We start from the raw sequence: 19,084 nt of genomic DNA on the forward strand, positions 1-19,084 counted from the left end.
GTTTGAATCACTAAAGTGCACATATTATGATGGCTTGATATCTCATAATTCTCTTTGGCTACACTGTTCATTATGATGGGCATTAGCCATATGTGGCTATATAAATTGAAATTAATTAAAATAAAATCTCATTTCCTCAGTTGCATTGGTCGCATTTCAGGTGCACATGTTGCTAGTAGTTACTAGGTTGGGCATTATGGAAGCAGAACATTTCCACCTTTACAGAAAGTTTTCTTGGATGGTGCTGATCTGTGGGTTCCCTCTCTTATTCTTAATATCTTTGGTTTTCAGCAGTTTAACCATTATGTACCTAGATGTTTCCCTTGTGTTTACCAGGCTGAGGGTTCACTGACCTTCTTGGATCTGTAAGTTGATAGTTTTTCCTAAACTTGGGAAAATTTTGCCATTATTTCTTCAAGTTTTTCCTGCACAATTATCTCTCTCCTTCTGGAACTCCAGTTACACAATTGTTAGACTACTTGATATTGTCCCTCAGATCACTGAAACTGTCTTCGTTCTCTCTGTTCTTTTTACTGGATAATTCCTATTGATATATCTTCAAGTATCCCAACTCTTTGTTCTGTACACTACAGCCTTCTGTTAAATTCATCCACTATAATTTTCATTTCACATGTTGTACTTTCCATTTCTAGGATCTCCATTTGGTTCTTTACTAAAATTCCCCATTTGTCCACTCAGGAGTATAAGTGGAGAAGCGTTTTTCACATCCTAGTCGCCTTCATCCTATCTCTACCCTTTGGTCATTCCTTGGACCTAAGGGCATGCTAACTGACCCTCAGGAAAAAATGATTAGTAGAAGTATCTCAAGCAGGCCCTGAAAACAGTGTTGGGTGTGTCTGCCAGGAGATTCTGTGTGTTCTGTCTGGGCATATCTCTTTGGTCCTGATGATTCTTCTGTCCATGAATTGCGGGGAGGCCAGAGGAAGATCAGAGCATGGCTTCTAAACCATGAGACCCAGGACCAGAGCTCCATTTTGCTCATCATTGAGGGCAACTGGAATCCTCTGTGTTAGTACTTAAATGTCTCTCTTCTTGGGCTGGCTTAATTCTTCCAAAAATTATCTTTGACTCTCTTGTCTAGAATATAAAGGCTTTCTGCTAGCTTTCTGGCAGCTAAATTGGGAAAGATGGCTAGAGAGTGTCAGCATTCATTATGCATAAATTCACTGAATCCACCACCCCTCAGCCATGCCTGACACCCTTCAAAGTACCGTGTATTTTATCTTCTAAAAGAATTAATCTCTATTTTTTCGCTGAGGGGCTACGGTAGCTTAGAGTGGTGGTGGTGGGGATCTGGGACTACAACCGCATTTTAATGCTCTTTCTTTTGGCACTCCCGCCCTGCATCCCCCCACTCCACCCCATACAGTTCCAGACATGCTGCCAGTCCTGAGTCTTTGAGAATTGTGGTGGTGCTGCTAATCCATGTCTTTTACAGTCACCCAGACTTTGTTGCTATTGTATTTTTTTCCTACCTTATCTTTATAATTTATACCCTTAAATTTTTTTTTCTTTAATTATGGCAGAATTTCTTTCAGGAGAAGGAAATCATCATTGTGATTTTTCAGTCTGCTATCTTTACCTGAAAGTCTTATAGCACCTTTATAAAAATTCTTCTTTCCTTCTATACCACTTTATAATTAGGAGCCTTGGAGGTAAACCTATGGATAAAGAATTTTTCCTGTATATGGTGTTTGTTATCAATCTGTCGCCTTTAAATCCTACATAAGGATTGTTAGATAGGAGGATGAATATTAGCAAAAATGTCTCTTGGGTTTTTTTCTTTGAATGTCTTTTCTAAAACAACTTCTGGGTTAAGCCTCAGCCTTTGGCTCAGGTCATGATCCCAGGGTCCTGGGATCGAGCCCCACACCGAGATTTCTGCTCAGCAGGGAGCCTGCTTCCCTTCCTCTCTCTCTCTGCCCGCCTCTCTGCCTACTTGTGATCTCTGTCTGTGAAATAAATAAAACAATCTTTTAAAAAAGAAAATAAAATAAAACAACTTCTTTCATTTTAATGTTTGAATGATTAGGGCAGAAAGTGCTGAAGCTCCCAGCTGCAAAGAACACAATCTTACAGTCCTATTTATTCATATCTTTAAGATCTTAGCCAAAAGGGTTTTTTGCCAGTGTATGGCCTTGAGAAAATTCTGTCCCTTGCTACTCCTACATTTGAGTCGCAGCCTGTGAGACAATCAGTTGCAGATGGTCCCTGTCCCTGGTATTTCATGGCTTACATATGTCAGTTCACACTCAGAAAGCCCACAGCTGTAGCTGTTACACCAAAAAAACTGATAAATCCTTCCAAATGGAAGACCTTTTCAGTAGCTTCCATCAGATGAAGCTAACCAGCTTGGCATTTGCTGAGTTTTCTTGACTGTTGTGCAAGCCAAACAAGTTCAGTATTGAGAACATCCTTTGGTCTCCCAGGATCCACAGTTGAGGACTATGCACTCTGGTTGCTTTTATGGGACTGCATGCTGCTTGAACAGCTGTGGAGATCTTGAAGTGGTGGATTTTATGGGAGCTGTAAGAGATTCCCAGGTCGGACAGGTAGAGCCATGGCTGAAAATAACCCCTATAGACAGGACAGAACCTGAAATATTCCATTAGCACTATGTAGGTCATGGAGGCTTGGTTATGAAGGATGAAAACATTTTACTACCAAAGAAAGAGAAAATTACTTTCTCAGATTGCTGCTTCCAATTTGATGTACTTTTCATGTCTCATCTGAGAAATTAGAGTATCTTATGTACTAGATACTGCTTTTTTACTAGGTTATCCCTGTTGAGAATATTCCTTATCCTTTTTATTAAGGTAATCAAGATTCTACTGGGCAGTATCTTTTGTCTTTCTGAAACCGACACTCAGATACTGGCTTCTGAGACTCTCTGTTAGGATATATCTATTAATAGCAACTTCCATCTTTGAAGAGCCACCATAAGCAATAGACAAGAATTCTGTATTTTGATAAGCAGAGCTGGTCCAGGTGGATCATAAATCTGGCATCAGTGGCAGGACACAGTTGTTCCTGGAATCCAGAATTCAGTTCTCAGAACACCCAAGCTTGGGACCTAGTTCCTCATTAAAAAAAGGGGGGGGGGGGCAAGGGGGGGTCTGAGATCAGATTACTTAAGTAACAGAGCCCCAAGCTACAAATCTTGAGCAATAATGAATTTCACACAGTAGTTCCAAAGTGGTTAATAAAAGTGATTTGTGGGGGCACCTGGGTGACTCAGTGGGTTAAGCCTCTGCCTTCAGCTCAGGTCATGATCTCAGGGTCCTGGGATCGAGCCCCACATCGGGCTCTCCGCTCAGGAGGGAGCTTGGCCTGCCTCTCTGCCTACTTGTGATCTCTATCAAATAAATAAAATTTAAAAAATTTTTCAAAAAAAAATTTGTGGGTTTTATCTATTAAAATCCCAGCCTTCTTTATGTCATGATGTTAACTTAGGAGTGGATGATGAAAAATGGAATCGGGGCACCGGGGTGGCTCAGTCATTAAGCGTCTGCTTTTGGCTCCAATCATGATGCCAGGGTCCTGGGATCCAACCCCGTATTGGGTTCCCTGTTCAGCGGGAGGCCTGCTTCTCCCTCTCCTGCCTGTGCTTGTGTTCCCTCTCTCTTGCTGTCTCTCTCTCTCTGTCAAATAAATGATAAAATCTTTTAAAAAATGGAATAAATTTTGTGGTTTTGATTTAATAAATAATTGGAAAGTAGATGTAACCATGTGATCTTTATGCAGTAGAGGACTTTGAATTCTGAATAAAAAGCAGGTACCTCTTTCTAGTCCCTATGTTCTCATTATGGCTAATAATCTTTATGCAAACCGTTAATGCTTTACACTACATCATGAGTTGGAATTAAAGAGAGCTCACTGGGGTTTTTCTCAGCTGGATTGAAGCCCACTTGAGAGCCCTAGCCTGCCCTCATTCATATTAACACTCATATTTTGCTGTAGTATCATGTTCAATGAGATAAAAGAATTTGCTTTATTCATAATTTTTATGTAGGAGTTATGCATAGGCTTCATGGTATTGAGATCCATAGACCTTGAAAATAAAACTTTCAAGCTCTGTTTTTTTTTTTAATGATTTATTCATTTATTTGAGAGAGAGAGTAAGAGGGAAAAGGGAGAGAGAGAAGGAATCTCAGTGCGCTGAGTGGCAGAACCCAACAAGGGGCTCCAGCTCACAATCCTGAGATCATGACCTGAGCTGAAACCAAGAGTCAAACGCTTAACTGACGGAGCCACCCAGCCCCAAGCCCTATTTCTGATCGAGTTTACCCTGTATTAGCAGTGATGGCATCTCAACATCTGCATGAATACTACTAATGATTTACTACCCAAAAATAGCCCGTTTATCTTAAAACTGTTCAAGTTATTTATATTGAACTAAAATGTGTCTTCTTTTAGATTCTATGTATAGATCCTCATTCTACAGCTTGTGGTTTTATAGACCAAGTTTCTTTCTGAATCAAGGTTCAAGGTTCACCTGGAAATTAGTTAGGTGGGCCTATAATGAAAATATATTCAGTCTGAATTCATTTTCCCTTTCAGTCCACTTCAGGAAGGCCTAAATTTATGGAAGGACATTTCTTTGTGTGCACTGCAAATAGATGTCAGTTTTATTGTTCTAATTTTAAGGAGAAAAAGTGGTTAGAAACAGAGACACTGGTAAATGTACTTAGAATCAGTTACAGTTTGGAGACCAAGGAAAATATTATTTAATCGTTTTTGAGAAATGTGAGTACAAATGGTGGTCCTTCGTGTGGTAACAGTGATCCTTTCCAGGAGCCACTGAAGGAGTCAGAAGGATGAAAGCACAGAACTTCTCAATTCCATAGCTCACGCTCCTGAGAATGATCTCTCTCTTCTGTGTCTGATCTGTTGCTTCAGTAAAGCTAGTCGGAGCTGGCTTCTGCACATGGGGGCCTGCCTGTGTGCCCAGACATCTTGGAACCTGTATGTCCTCCTTTTGTCCCTGTTAAGGTTCAATTAATACAGCAGAACAGAGCTTTGGCACACCTGTGAACCCATTTAATTTATGATTTGCTGCTAATTAATCTGAGACTATATGTCAATTACCTAGGATCTAATTTAGATTCTAGATCACTTTTAGCCTAAGATTTTAAAATGAGTAATATTCCTTCTCTCTCATTACTGAGGTCTTTGAGTACCCATTGGGTCTTCTGTCTCACAACATACCAGACCGGGGGTGTGGATTATCTAGTCAACTTTAACTGGTAGGTTTTTTGTTTTGTTTTATTTTTTAAGATTTTATTATTTATTTGAGGGAGAATGAGTGAGAGAGAGCATGAGAGAGGAGAAGGTCAGAGGGAGAAGCAAACTCCCCAAATCTCTGGGAGCCCGATGCAGGACTTGATCCTGGAAGTCCGGGATCATGACCTGAGCCGAAGGCAGCCGCTCAACCAACTGAGCCACCCTGGCGCCGTTTAATTGGTAGTTTACTGGCCCTGTCTTCACTGTTTTATCATTCAGTACAGTATGTGTTAAATTTATTTTTAGGTTTAACAGTAAGCCCTACGTAGCAAACAGTTCATGGTGTCACAGGAAGTAGTATTCTAAGAGGTGGCAGCTGCAGCCAGGGGCACATCAGCCAGATCTCTCAAGGAAAAAACAGAGAGAGTGGTGCCTTTAGGTTTAGGGCCTATATAGATCTGGCAGAACCTGTTTAAGATAAGACCGTAGGGTTTGCAGAATTGTCAGGCAAGCTGAAAGGCCTGTGGAAATGCTGCTGGAGGAAGAGAGAATTTGGGGTTTTCAGTAGAGGTTTCTGGATAGTAACCAGATTGGTCAAGATAGTATGGCAGGTAGGTTCTATATTGGCTGAAGAGATCACATTTACATTTGCTGTTAAGTTTCAGATTTATTTTAGGACTCCTTGGTGGCTCAGTCGGTTAAGCGTCTGCCTTCAGCTCAGATCATGATGCCAGAGTCCTGAGATCGAGTCCCACATTGGGCTCCTTACTCAGTGGGAAGTCTGCTTCTCCCTCTGCCTGCTGCGCCCCCTACTTGTGTGTTCTTTCTCTCTTTCTCTAACAAATAAATAAGAAATCTTTAAAAAAAAAAAAATTCTGATTTATTTTGTCTGACATCTAAAACTTTGTAAAACTGTGGGAGCTACCTGAAGCAAAAACAGATGCAATGGATCTTAGCATTCTTTTCCCTTGACCCAGGTTCCTCATGAGGCACCAGCTGCCCTCTCCAGTGACCCTGTCCACATAGGCATGGTTCTTCTTCTTCTTCTTCTTTTTTTCTTTTTTTTTAAGATTTTTTTGTTGTTGTTGTTTTATTTGACAGAGATCACAAGTAGGCAGAGAGGCAGGCAGACAGAGAGAGGAAGGGAAGCAAGCTCCCTGTTGAGCAGAGACCCTGGGATCATGACCTGAGCTGAAGGCAGAGGCCTTAACCTACTGAGCCACCCAGGCATCCCCACATAGGCATGGTTCTATCAGAGTTATGATGACTGCTTAATTTTTGTTATACCACTGCCCTGTTAGAATCCCACCAATCTGAAAGAACTTGCACTGGATTTTTTTTTCTAACTGGAAAAGCCAAAATCCCAGCAGTAGTCTCTAGGGCCCTTTGTGATCTAGCCGTGCCTTTCCTCTTTGAGTGCATCTGGCCCACCATGCCTTACTCCACTGTGGCCACACTGGCTCCCTTGCTGACCCTCAGAGGGTACCTGCCACGGCTGGGCCTTTGAATTTGCTCTTTCCCATATCTGGAATGTTCCTTTTCCCAGTCTGCATATCTATATGGCTTACTTACCTCCTTCAGGCTTTTGCTAAAATAGTACCTTTTTAACAAGTCTTCCACTCTGGGCTCCCAGTACTCTGGACCCTCCCTTACCCTTATTTTTCCCCAGAGCACTTATCCCTGTTAAATACTGCTTAACGTGCTTATTCATTATCACCTCCACCTCCTCTTCCACTAGAATGCAAGCTAAAAGGGCACTCTCTGGTGCACTGGTACTATCTCCCAGTGCCCGAAACAATAACAATACCTAGCACAGAATACTTAATAAATATTTGTTGTTGAATGAACTTTTTGTTTTCATTTAAGGGAGTGTTTACAAATATCAGATGCATGTGGTTCTTGAACCAAACTCAGCAAGGCCATCTCTCCTTGTCTTAGCAAGCCAAGTATGCCCAGACTCTGTCTCTGCCTGTTGTTTCTCAGTGGCCTCACAGCCTACCCCATGACTCTGATTTAATACCCTTTTACCTGGGTAGGTCTGGCCCCAGTCCCAGTTTTTGTTTTATTTTTAAGATTTTATTTTTGAGTAATCTCTATACCCAACATGGGGCTCGAATTTATGACCCTAAGATCAGGAGTCACATGCTTCACCAACAGAGCCGGCCAGGTGCCCCTCTGTCCCAGTTTTATTCCGAGGACTACAAATTCAAATTCATTTTCTCTCAGAGTTGACAGAGCAAACATTAGAGTCTGTTGTTTCTTTACTCTGCTCATCAGTATTTGAAGGGGTAAGAGCACAGCACATTAATGGACCCTAATTCCAAGATTGGAGATAACTAGGAAAATAGAATATATTACTGTTCTAATATTTGGAGAACGTTTTCTGTTGCTAACCTATGTCTGTGTGCCACTTTAAATAAAACAAATTGCCACCATGCAACTATTTATTAAACTGCTATCCTAATTGCCTAAGACTATTTTGGATGATATTTTCAAAGTAAATTGGAAGCTGAAGGGTATTCTGTAAGTGTCTTAGAGCTTCAGAGAAATCCAAAATCATTTGGATGCCTGATAGGAATTAGAGCTGAACAATTCCCTTTTACTGTGAGACCAGAAAGAAGCTTTTTTCAAAATCCTGATAGACACAAAGCTGTAGGGAGACAAATTTTAATAGGAAGAGCAAATAACATTGTTTTTGCCAGCAGATCACTGTATCTCATTCCATTCTTTGCTAGAAAACAATTTTTTCAGATACTCAAAACTATCTAACTTTTGCCTTTAAAGGGAAAGAGAACCCTAAAAAAAAATAAAATAAAATAAAATAAAACGTAAAGTTCGTGGTCTAGCACTTCCCAGTTTGAGAATTTTTGCACTTGGTATCAGAAAAGTATACTTTGGTGGGAATGGGTATGATTGTTTATGAATTCAGAGATAAGGAGAAAAAGGGTCTAGACCTTTCGGGGCTGAAATCCATGCCAGCCTGAGCTGTCACAAAGCTGGCCTTGTGCTTTTGGCCTACCTGCGGGGCCTGTGGCTTCAGTGACCGCCACAGGTGGGCTGCTTTTTCTGCCTGCCATATGGGTCATCTTGTGTGAACATTGTGACCTATCCACCTTATTTCCAAATGGTTTTGAAGGAGATGGGTTTCTTTTTTAAAGCAGTACTTGAGGGTCTGGTTTAATTTTCAAAAGCATTACACGGTTTGGTTCCAGTAGCTGTGGCGCTGGTGCAGTGCCTTGGGTCTTTGGCGGACAGTCATCATTCTGATGTCCTCTTGACCAAATGAGAAGCTTCTGACAGTTTAATCCAGAAGTCTTTTAAGCCACCATCCATCCTTACCACTTTACAGTCTTCCATCTTTTCTTTGGTGTTCTGGAGATTTCAGTTGGCCTGCATTCTAATTCATTCTAATTCGTGGTGTAAACTCTTGGGAGTTTTTGACATTGAGATAAAGCAGATCTCCTGACAAGGTAGGGACCACAGAAGGAGCCTTATTGTTTTGGTTTCTTTCTACCTCCTTTCGAAACTGGGCCTACTAAAAGAGGTTGGCTCTTAGGATCTCACTACTGTTCTAAAGGCCCATAGTTATATATGCTACAGTTTAAGAGCTCACCTGGAGGTCTGTTCAGAGCTTTCCTTCCCCCTCTAAGTGCTATTTGAACACAGAACCTTCAAATGCTGGAATGCATGTTTCCAAGAGGAGATTAGAGACACGGGGCCACTGCTTTTAGCAGGAGATGGGGAACCTGTCACAATTCACCTGTCACATTTCACAGAGTTCCCCTGTCCACATGCTCTTAACAATGAGAGAAGTCCTAACCTTTTGAGAGTAAACAAGTGTGGCTTTTATCTACAATCGGCACCAGGTTGTTACTGTTGGAGAGCTGCTCAGCCGCCAGGTAATCCCATGTGATTTGTTGGAAAGAATACAGAAAGAAAGAATACAGAGCTAGAGGGTTCTTGTTTGAATCTCCATCTTGGAAGTAAACTAAAGAAAGATGCTCTTCAAGTTCAAGTTGAATTAGCATCAGAAGGAAGGTAAAGTGACACTTTCTGTGGTGGATCTCGTGATTATTTCTGCTGTATTTTTCACTGCAGTTTCTTTTCTCCTTTAAACTTCAATTTCTGAGACCTCTCGATCTTTTAGTGGGGTTTGAAGTGGAACACCATATTTATACTAAAGATGGTAGATACTTTTTTGGCATTGACCAGGAATGCAGAACTACAGCTAGTAACTCCAGCAGCTAACAGAAAGAGCTACTTCTGCTGGAGTTCCAGACGACAGCATCACTCAGTCGTGTGCCGTTAAAAACCTTCACTCAGAGCCAATCCCCTAGGATCTGTGGACTAGGTGGTGTGGTGCTTAAAACACATCTGAATCATCATTCCTCAGAGAACTGGTGATGGTTGGCGTCACTGCCTGGTCCTAGCTTGGACCAGCCTGCAAATAATCTTTCCAAAAGCTAAATGGAGAGGAGGAATGAAAGAAAAAAAAAATTCTTCAGAGACTTGGAAAGGTCACAAGTGACGTCATGGAAGAGTAGATGATACACTCTCAGAGGTGAGCTGTGTGCCACTTGCCTGGGTTTTTCCTGTGGCAGTGCCTCCTGCGGTTATCTCTGGCGAGAGGCCGCATTTACCAGAGTTCAGACTGAGTTCATCTCGTACCTTTTTATAGTACTTTTGAGTACACTGGAACAAGGCTAGAATATTAATTTTGCCTGTTCATCTCCAGCTGTGCACCATAAAGAGGCTGTAGCTACTGCAGCGGGCTTCCTATACTATGGTGGGAAACTAATTGGTGGTTACAGGCTAACACTGACAGGCTGCACTTTCCCCAGCAGCCACGGAAAGTAACTTCTAAAAATCATTATTATTATTAAGCGTTTATAGCCTGCTCTTGTGTTTTCCGAGTGCTCCATAATCATTTCTGTTTGCTCCTCCTATTGATGTCCCTGACAGGCAGGTTCATATTGTTGTGGCCACATGTTGCATGTGACAGAGCAGAGGACTGGAGGATTAGGTCATCTGCCCTTTGGTACCATCTGTGATCTTTAGGCATCCTCTGAGCAGAAGCTGAGGTTTGCATTCTGTTCCTTTGCCCATTGAATCCATTTCCTCACTGCTTGCCCTTAACAGGGTGTATATTATGGCTTTTATACTTTCTTGATGGAAACTTACAGGAAGAAATGTGTTTTACACAGTACACACATACACATACACACAACACATAAAACGAAAACAGTTTTGGGAAACATCACTTAACTCTTCATGAGATGCACAGTGATATTTTCCATTCTATTTTATTTTTTTGAAGATTGATTTATTTATTTTGAGAGAGAGAGAGAGACTCTTGAGCAGACTCCCCACTGAGCACAGAGCCTGACACAGGGCTCAATCTCATGACCCTGAGATCACAACATGAGCAGAAGTCAAGAGTTGAGGCTTAACTGACTATGCCACCTGGGTGCCCCTCTATTGTATTTTTTTATGCCAGTTTCAACCCACTATATTAAATTTTTTTTTAAAGATTTTTATTTATTTATTTGGCAGAGACACAGCAAGAGAGGGAGCATAAGCAGAGGGAGTGGGAGAGGGAGAAGCAGGCTTCCTGCTGAGCGGGGAGCCCAATGTGGGACTCCATCTGAGGACCCTGGGATCGTGACCTGAGCCGAAGGCAGATGCTTAACAACTTAGCCACTCAGCCTGGGCACACCTAGGCGTCCCCCACTGTATTAATTTTAAGAAGCATCACTTGGTCATGATCCACAATTTTAAACACCATGCTAGGAGGTACTTGAAGCGAGGAATACATGTGGCACATTTTTCCTGGAGCATCAGTTTTACTCAGTGGTAAGGGGATAAACACATTTTCATATTAAAACATACAGATGCACTGTGGAATAGCATGGAACTTCAAAGAAATTTTGTTCTTGTGGTGAGCTACTTCATATTACACCCCCATACACCCAACCCTGACCCTTCCTGCTACTTCCACCCCAGTATAGACATCCATACTTTCCTCTTCTGTTTTTTTTTTTAAAGATTTTATTTATTTACTTGACAGAGACAGAGAGATCACAAGTAGTCAGAGAAGCAGGCAGAGAGAGAGGAGGAAGCAGGCTCCCTGCTGAGCAGAGAGCCTGATGCGGGGCTCGATCCCAGGACCCTGAGATCATCACCTGAGTCGAAGGCAGAGGCTTTAACCCACTAAGCCACCCAGGTGCCCCCTTTCCTCTTCTGTTAAGGGAAGTACACTAGAAAAAACCTGAAGTACTGTCCTTTTGGAAACTCGAGACCAAGTTTATATGTTGTCTAAACCTCAGTGGTTTTCAGATACTCTGAGTAGTATATTTTCCAATTAGCATTCTTATTGAGTACTCTGTACCAGTCACTGTTCTAGAAACTGAGAATATAGTAGTGAACAAGAGACAAAAACCCCCTCTCTCATAGCATTTATATTCTGCTGGAGGCTGGGGTACAGGGACAGGTGATAAACTAGCGAATAAGTAAAATAGTGTGTCCGATGAGGGCAGTGGAGGTCAGAGAAACCAGAGACTGGGATAGACAGTCCTGGGGTTAGAGATTGAGTGGTGTGATTTTATAAACACACTGGTCATGGAAGACCTGTGTGGAATGATAATAGTTGATTAAGCAAAGACCTAAAGGAAGCCAGGAATGAGGCATGCAGATTTCTGGAGAGGGAGAGAATTGCAGACAGAAGATAGAGCAAATGCACAAACCACGAGGTCGCAGAGTACCTGATGCGTGCAGGGGAAAACAGCAGGCCCCTGTGGCTGACATGGAGCTAGCAGGGAGAGAGTCACAGCACATAACATCAGAGAGGTAATAGGCATCAGATTATAGGCAATTGTAACTTTGGTTTTTATTCTGAGTGAGACGGGAAGTCATTGGAGGTTTGCACAGAGAGGTATTTATGAGCTGACCCACATTTTAGGATCCCTCTGGCTGCTGTGTTGAGAATAGACTGGGGAAGCTAAGTGTTACAGAGGGTGGAGGAGGCAGGTGCAGAAGCAAGGGCACTATTAGAAGGCTTAGTGGTATTCTGTTTACTGTGTTTGGAAAGACAGCAGGAGTTTCTCTTTAGGGGAGATCAAGAAATTGGTTTGTGACATGTTCATTTTGAGATACTAGTTATCCAGGTGAAAATACTAAGGCAGTTGGTATATATATGTTTTCATTGATTTCCCATAGGCAAGTTAGGCATTGATTTTAAAGCTCTCGGGAAATAGTTCTCTAGCTTGTCTGGATTATGTCTTTCTATTCTGTACCTATTGGGATGGCGAATTTCAAAATAAGAAAACTCTGGAGCAATCAGAGTTACACTCTTTAAGGTTCTTTTTGAGAGGAGCTGCCGTCCAGATTGGAATCGAACTGGCTTCATAACTGTGTTTTTCCCAAGATTCTTTTTGGCCTAAACTCCTAAGGAGTGATTGGCACATCCTTGGAGAATCAAGTATTTGAGTTGTGATTTACTACCTATATTATTCTTAGCATATAGATGTTATATTAGCTCAGCAATTTGAAATAAAAATAGCATTTATCTATCATCCCAGCCTTGTTGAGTACAGTTTGCTGATCAAGAGATGTTAGTGGGATTATGTTATGCATACAAATGATAATAGAGGTAGAAAAGGGGTTGGGAAACCAGTGTTTCATTCCATTTGCTCAACATCTTCCCCTTAATTTCATGCAACAAATATTTCTTAAGCTATTAGGATGCCAGTGAAAGTGAGAGCCCCTGCACTCAGAGTTCATTATATTGTGAGTGAGGCAGATGGAAACAAACAGTTATTTTATTTTGTGCTAGAGGTGTATGCAGGGGTGCTGTGGGGCAGGATTAGAGTTTTCCTGAGAAATCTTAAGCTTGAACTGAATCTTAACATTAAATAGGGGTTTTTCAGACAGCTGAAGCTTCAGGAGAATATATTAAACAGAAAGAACAACTAAGGAGGCACAGAGCTGTGAGTTTCAGTGTCTGGGGGAACAAGCAGTAATTTTGATATGGTTGACATTAAGGAACTAGGCTGGAGAGGTGGATCCAAGAGAACCATATATTCTTGAATGAATGGAGTTCTAGCCAAGAGTAAAACTTTGAGAGCTGCAAAATGCAGAGGTTGAAAAGCTGTTGTAAGAGAAGGGAACTGCCTCCCCCAGAGTGATCTGTGCTGTTGACCCTGTAAAGAGATATTTTATGAAGGACACAGTAGCAAGAAGAATCATTAGGCCAAGGGCTTGCTAATAAGCCTATTTTTCCCCCTCTCGTCTGGTCCCTTTTTAGCATAGCAGTAGTATTGTGTTTGAGCACATGGAAAATATCACTTATGCCTACTATGGTTATCTTCTATTATGAAAAATTCTGAATAAATGGGTGAAAGAGATGGTGAAAGAGGGAATTTTTCTTTCACAGACACTTGTTCTATTACTTACCGTAAGCCAGGCACCATTCTTGGTGCTTCGTTGCAGATGTTAACCCACTCTTTTCCTAGCAGCCCATGTGTTTGGTGCCATTGTCTCCATGTGCAGACAGGACCCTGAGCTGAGTACTGCTTGCTTGCCCAAAGTCACACAGCTAGTAAGCATGCCAGGGTCAGAATTTGAAATCAGGTGGTCTGGTCTGGTTCCCAAGCCACAAACCCACGAGTCTGCTGCCTCTGATTTGGGTGTCCCAGCTTCTCACAATAATTCTAGAGCAAAAGTCCAGGGATAGTCTTCAGGATGTCCTGAAACCCTTGATTGTGTGCCAAACATTGTCTGAAACGTTTTTCAGGAAGAGGTTCCATGACTTCTATTTATCAAAAGGGTTGCGAGACAGAATGATTTAGTACTACTGACCTAGAAAAGCTTTTCATGTCTTTTCTGTTGTTAAAGACCTCCATTTAGAAGAAGGATTCCCTCAGAACAAGAAGATATTTACAAGCCTGTCCTGACTTCTTAGCTCACATTGTTCTAAATTAATTGCTTATCTGGTTGATCTTCCTAGGGACTTTTTCCAAAATGCACACACTAGGTCCCAGATTTAGATCGTTATTTACGTGGGATGAAGCCCTGGCATCAGTTTTGAAAAATCTCTCCAGGTGATTCTAATATGTCTTTGATTAAGAACCACTAATATGGGGGGGGGGGCGCCTGGGTGGCTCAGTCGGTTAAGAGTTAGCTTTTGGCATCATGATCCCGGGGTCCTGGGATTGAGCCTCATGATAGGCTCCCTGCTTTGCGGGGAGTCTGTTTTTCCTTCTCTTGCTCACTCTCTCAAATAAATCCTTTAAAAAAAAAATCAGTAATATAATCCCCCAGAGGACAAAGGTTATATTTTCTGTATTCTTCATTGTATCTCAAATGCTTGGGACATAGTAAACCTTAATGAATGTTTGAATGACTGGCACATTGTGAAATAGGACTGCTTTTTATTCAAAGATAATAGTAACGATAATTACTTGCATTTCACATAAGACCTTTCTATAACCCAGACAGGGTCACCTATACCATCCCCTCTATACCATCCAGTTTTCTCTTCTGAATAACCTTTGCAGAGCCTGGCACTACCTCAAGATCTTCTTGGTGCCCATATCTGAAGTAACAGTTCTCTCATTGCTGAGTACCAGATGAATTAGAAAATACCTCTTTCCCAGCAGCCCACAACTGATACAAATCTTTCTGAGTGGTGCTCCAGTACACCTAAAAGGGTGTTTGAGGACCTCTTTCCTGCGGTTAGTTACTCTGCTTATATTTACCAGACTCAAGCTTTTCAAGAATCCTGCCGTCTGGACATCAGCTTATGGGACATAGGTCAGAAACTCCTAGTGGACTGGTAATTGAAAAGCATAAGTTACAAAGAAAGTAATTTGATGGGTTCTTATGGGAGAGAAAAGAGACAGTGTCAAGTAGACAATAAGCACATTATGAAGAGGAAATAAAGGTACTGTTGAAGCTGGGGGAGATGAGTTGATAATAAGCACAAAAGAACTGGAAGGACTTCTAAAAAGGATATTTGGATCCGATTGCCAAAGTTTTGGTAAAAAGCTAGATATGCTGTTGAAGTGTAGACGTTGGCCCTGAAGGGGCCGGGGGATAGCAGTCTTTTACTTTATTTGCTTAGAACAAAATAAAAGAGAAATAGACACGGTTACTGATTATAGAACTTGCCCAGAGAAACATTTTCCAGTGGTGCCAAGACTGTAGATGGGAGAGTCATTAGTGACAGAAACCAGTGGGAAGTGGTGGTTTAGAGCAGTTCGCCTCCTCCTCCTCCTCCTTTCCCTTCATACAGTCTGTGGTTTTTGTAATCTGTTGCAGTGAACCTGCCTGTCTCTGGGTATATTCACCAATTAGTGTCACCCCTAAATAAAAGTACTTAGTGTAGCTTTTTAGAACTGCAAACAGCATGTTCTGAGCTGAAAGGGCTGGCGTAGAATCGCAGCCTACCTAAGTCAGAGCCACATCTTGTGAGGAGAGGTTGCATTTCTTCACTTGCACCTTTCCTTCTTCTAGTCATCAGATTTAACCGTGGTTGACCCAGCAAGCTTTTTCCAACTGTAGGACTTGAAAAATAAGATTTTATAAAAGAGGGCGCCAGGCTGGCTCAGTGGGTTAAAGCCTCTGCCTTCAGCTCAGGTCATGATCCCAGGGTCCTGGGATCAAGCCCTGCATTGGGCTCTCTGCTCAGCAGGGAGCCTGCTTCCCCGTCCTCTCTTCCTACTTGTGATCTCTGTCTGTCAAATAAATAAATAAAATCTTTTAAAAAAAAAGAAGTAGGGACACCTGGGTGGCTCAGTTGGTTAAGCAGCTGCCTTCGGCTCAGGTCATGATCCCAGCGTCTGGGATCGAGTCCCACATCCGGCTTCTTGCTCAGCAGGGAGCCTGCTTCTCCCTCTGTCTCTGCCTGCCATTCTGTCTGCCTGTGCTCGCTCGCTCTCCCTCTCTCTCTGACAAATAAATTAAATCTTTAAAAAAAAAAAAAGAAGTAATATCATTAATAGTAAGTGGTAACAGGAGCTTCTATTAATAACTGTAGAAACAAATAATAGCTCAGTGGGTTGTTTTTTTTTTTTTAAGATTTTGTTTGTTTGTTTGACAGACAGAGATCACAAGTAGGCAGAGAGGCAGGCAGAGTGGGGCAGGGGAAGCAAGCTCCCTGCCAAGCAGAGAGCAGGATGTGGGGCTTGATCCCAGAACCCTGGGATCGTGACCTGAGCTGAAGGGAGAGGCTTTAACCCACTGAGCCACCCAGGTGCCCCTCAGGGGGTTATTCTTGATGCAGAACTTGTGTCTTCAGTTTCTCCCTCCAGGGGCTTCTTCTAGAAAGAGGTGGAGTTGCAGGTTCTCACAGTGCTCTGACAGTAGAATGAGTAAGGATGTGCTTTGCAGCATATGGGCTGGTAGGTCTTGGTCTGGGGAGTCCTGAACTGTCTGAGAGAGGAAGGAAATAGAGTGATATATTTCCAGACACATACTGCCCTTTCCCTCCTACCTGGCTTCCTGTGATGTCCTAATTTTCCCTCATTACTTTCCTGGCAGGTGGCTGTGAAAAACAATATTGATGTCTTTTACTTCAGCTGCCTCATCCCACTCAATGTGCTTTTTGTAGAAGATGGCAAAATGGGTAAGTACATCCTCCTGTCCTTCTGCCAAATACACTGTTGCCCTTCCTCTGAATGTCAGGCAGAGCATAACCCAGAAGTACAAGTTCTTTTGAGATTTTTAAAAAGGGGGGTTGGGGAGGAGTGGGGTTAAGGCTAAAGGTCGAATACTTTCTGATCATATGGATTCTCACGAGTCACAGTTGATCTTGCCTTGCTGTTGCTCTCTGTATCACATTGCTAGTTACCTGAATAATCCAGTCACACCAGCACGGAGTCAGTGGTTTGGTGACAAGGAGATGTGGATTTGAATCTCACCTTGGCTGTGTATTTGCTGTGTGATTGTGACAAGGTGCTTAGCTTTTCTGAGTCTCTGTTTCCAAGTTTGCAAAGCAGAAATTGTTATTGTAAAAGCTGGATGAGATAATACATGCAAATTGAGCACTTAGCCAGCCCTGTACTAAGTTCTTACTGTCTCAAAATAAGAATTCAGTAATCTGTAATAAACATCAGTACACCCCATGTGGTTATTGATGTTTCTCTCTTCTCTTACTTAATGAAACCACCAGCTAATAAAACTGCTTATACTGGTACATATTAATTGTATTGGTACTGAATTGATCTGACTCTTACAGTGGCTCTTTGGGTAGGCAGGATAGATGTAATTATATTCGATGAAATTAAGGATCAGAAAGATCAGAAGACTTAGCCAAAGTCATGACATAGGAAAACAGTGGAGCCAAGACTAAACCCTAGATGTGAGCTTCTCCTGGTGTGTCTTACTGCTGCCGATATGAGAATACTTGATGTGGAATGTAGCACCTCTGCATGGCTGAGAATTGGCTCCAGTTCCAGGCCGCTCCTGGATGTATTGTAAGAGCCAGCACTCCGAAAGAGAAATGGTGTAAGGTGCCAGAAATCAGAATATCGACAGACTGTGCACACCCGTCCTTTCCCTCTGTTTCCCCATACAGAGCGCCAGGTCTTCCTTGCCACATGGAAGGATATTCCCAATGAAAATGAACTTCAGTTTCAGATTAAGGAATGTCATTTAAATGCTGGTGAGTAATGACTGAATTTCATGTGTGTCTTATTAGGTATTTGAAAATTTTGTCTTTACTTACCTCTTCTTTCCACATCTGCCTGTTTCTGATGGGTGTATGGTTAGATATTTGACCTGTAAACTTCTAAGAACTTGAGGTGTTTTGATGTAGGTGCTACATTACTTCTAAGCTGACAGATTCAGAAACAAACTAGGATGGGTCCATCCACCGAGTTCTTCAGTAGTCAGACTGGTGTTAGTCATGTGCATGCGCACTGCGCCCCCTGGGTAGCCTCCAGTGGCTGAAGTGCCAGTTGAGGGTGTAAACCCTCCTGGGAATTAAGAGGACTCTCTCCTCTATCAGCCTGTGGTATTGGAAGAAAGGGAATTCTCTGAGATCCTTAAGTAGAATCTTGTGTTTGTTATTAAACAAAAAATAATTTAATCATAGTTGATTAAATTAGCTTTTTTTTTTAACTTCCCTTGTATCAACTTTCATAGGATAATACTAACCTCTTTAGTCATCATTAAAAAGCCCCAGACCCTTCTGTAGTTCATTTTATTACCATAATAGAACATCAAAGCAATAACCCAAGAGGAGAAATAGTAGCTATCAGTCCCTAGAGCTTGATAGTGATAGGGCTTGTTTCACGAAGTTTCCTCAGGAATCCAAGGGCCCTGAGCTCCACATTGTCCTGCCTTGGTCCCAGTCCCTCTTTTTTGAGACTAGTGCACAACCTTCTGAGTTTGAATGAAAATGAGCCTTGGTGCTAAGTCAGTACCTTCTCTTTTATTGATTTCCTCCTTGTGTGTTGGTGTTTCTTGTGTGGAGTTTTTGGCGTGCTGCCGTCCCAGTGTCTTTAGAGCATAACACTGGGAGGAAGAGGCAATATGGGACTTCAGAGAAGGGGGAGAAACTCACGGTCCTCTCATTCCAACCTTTTCTTTTTAACTGTCATCGTTTGGGGCTCTGCAATATATTCATCCTCTGTGTTCAGACAAATCTTCTCTTACAGGGCTTCTCCTGAGCCCTTGGCGAGGTGTCTGAGGAGACAGTCTTCTATAATTTCCATTGGAGTAACTACTAAGTTGATTCTCTTCAGGAACACCACACATCTGCCTTCTTCCTAACATTTCTTGGTCTAGGTTTCTCACCCCGACTGGTTATGTGTGTATGTTTATTAAACAAAACCTACAT

The 19,084-nt window shown here is 42.0% G+C and overlaps 1 protein-coding gene across 2 annotated transcripts in view; it reads left to right on the plus strand.

Annotated features, from left to right (window-relative positions):
• Window positions 1-19,084, plus strand: part of AP2B1 (adaptor related protein complex 2 subunit beta 1) — a 126,579-nt gene that overhangs the window by 94,850 nt on the left and 12,645 nt on the right. For both annotated transcript variants that reach the window (XM_044248420.1, XM_044248421.1), the window contains 2 exons: window positions 16,783-16,867; window positions 17,819-17,905. In XM_044248420.1, the coding sequence (XP_044104355.1) occupies window positions 16,783-16,867; window positions 17,819-17,905 (172 nt within the window). The remainder of the gene's footprint in view (window positions 1-16,782; window positions 16,868-17,818; window positions 17,906-19,084) is intronic.

The sequence above is a fragment of the Neovison vison genome, chromosome 5 (assembly GCF_020171115.1).
Source record: "Neovison vison isolate M4711 chromosome 5, ASM_NN_V1, whole genome shotgun sequence".
NCBI classification, from domain to species: Eukaryota; Metazoa; Chordata; class Mammalia; order Carnivora; family Mustelidae; genus Neogale; species Neogale vison.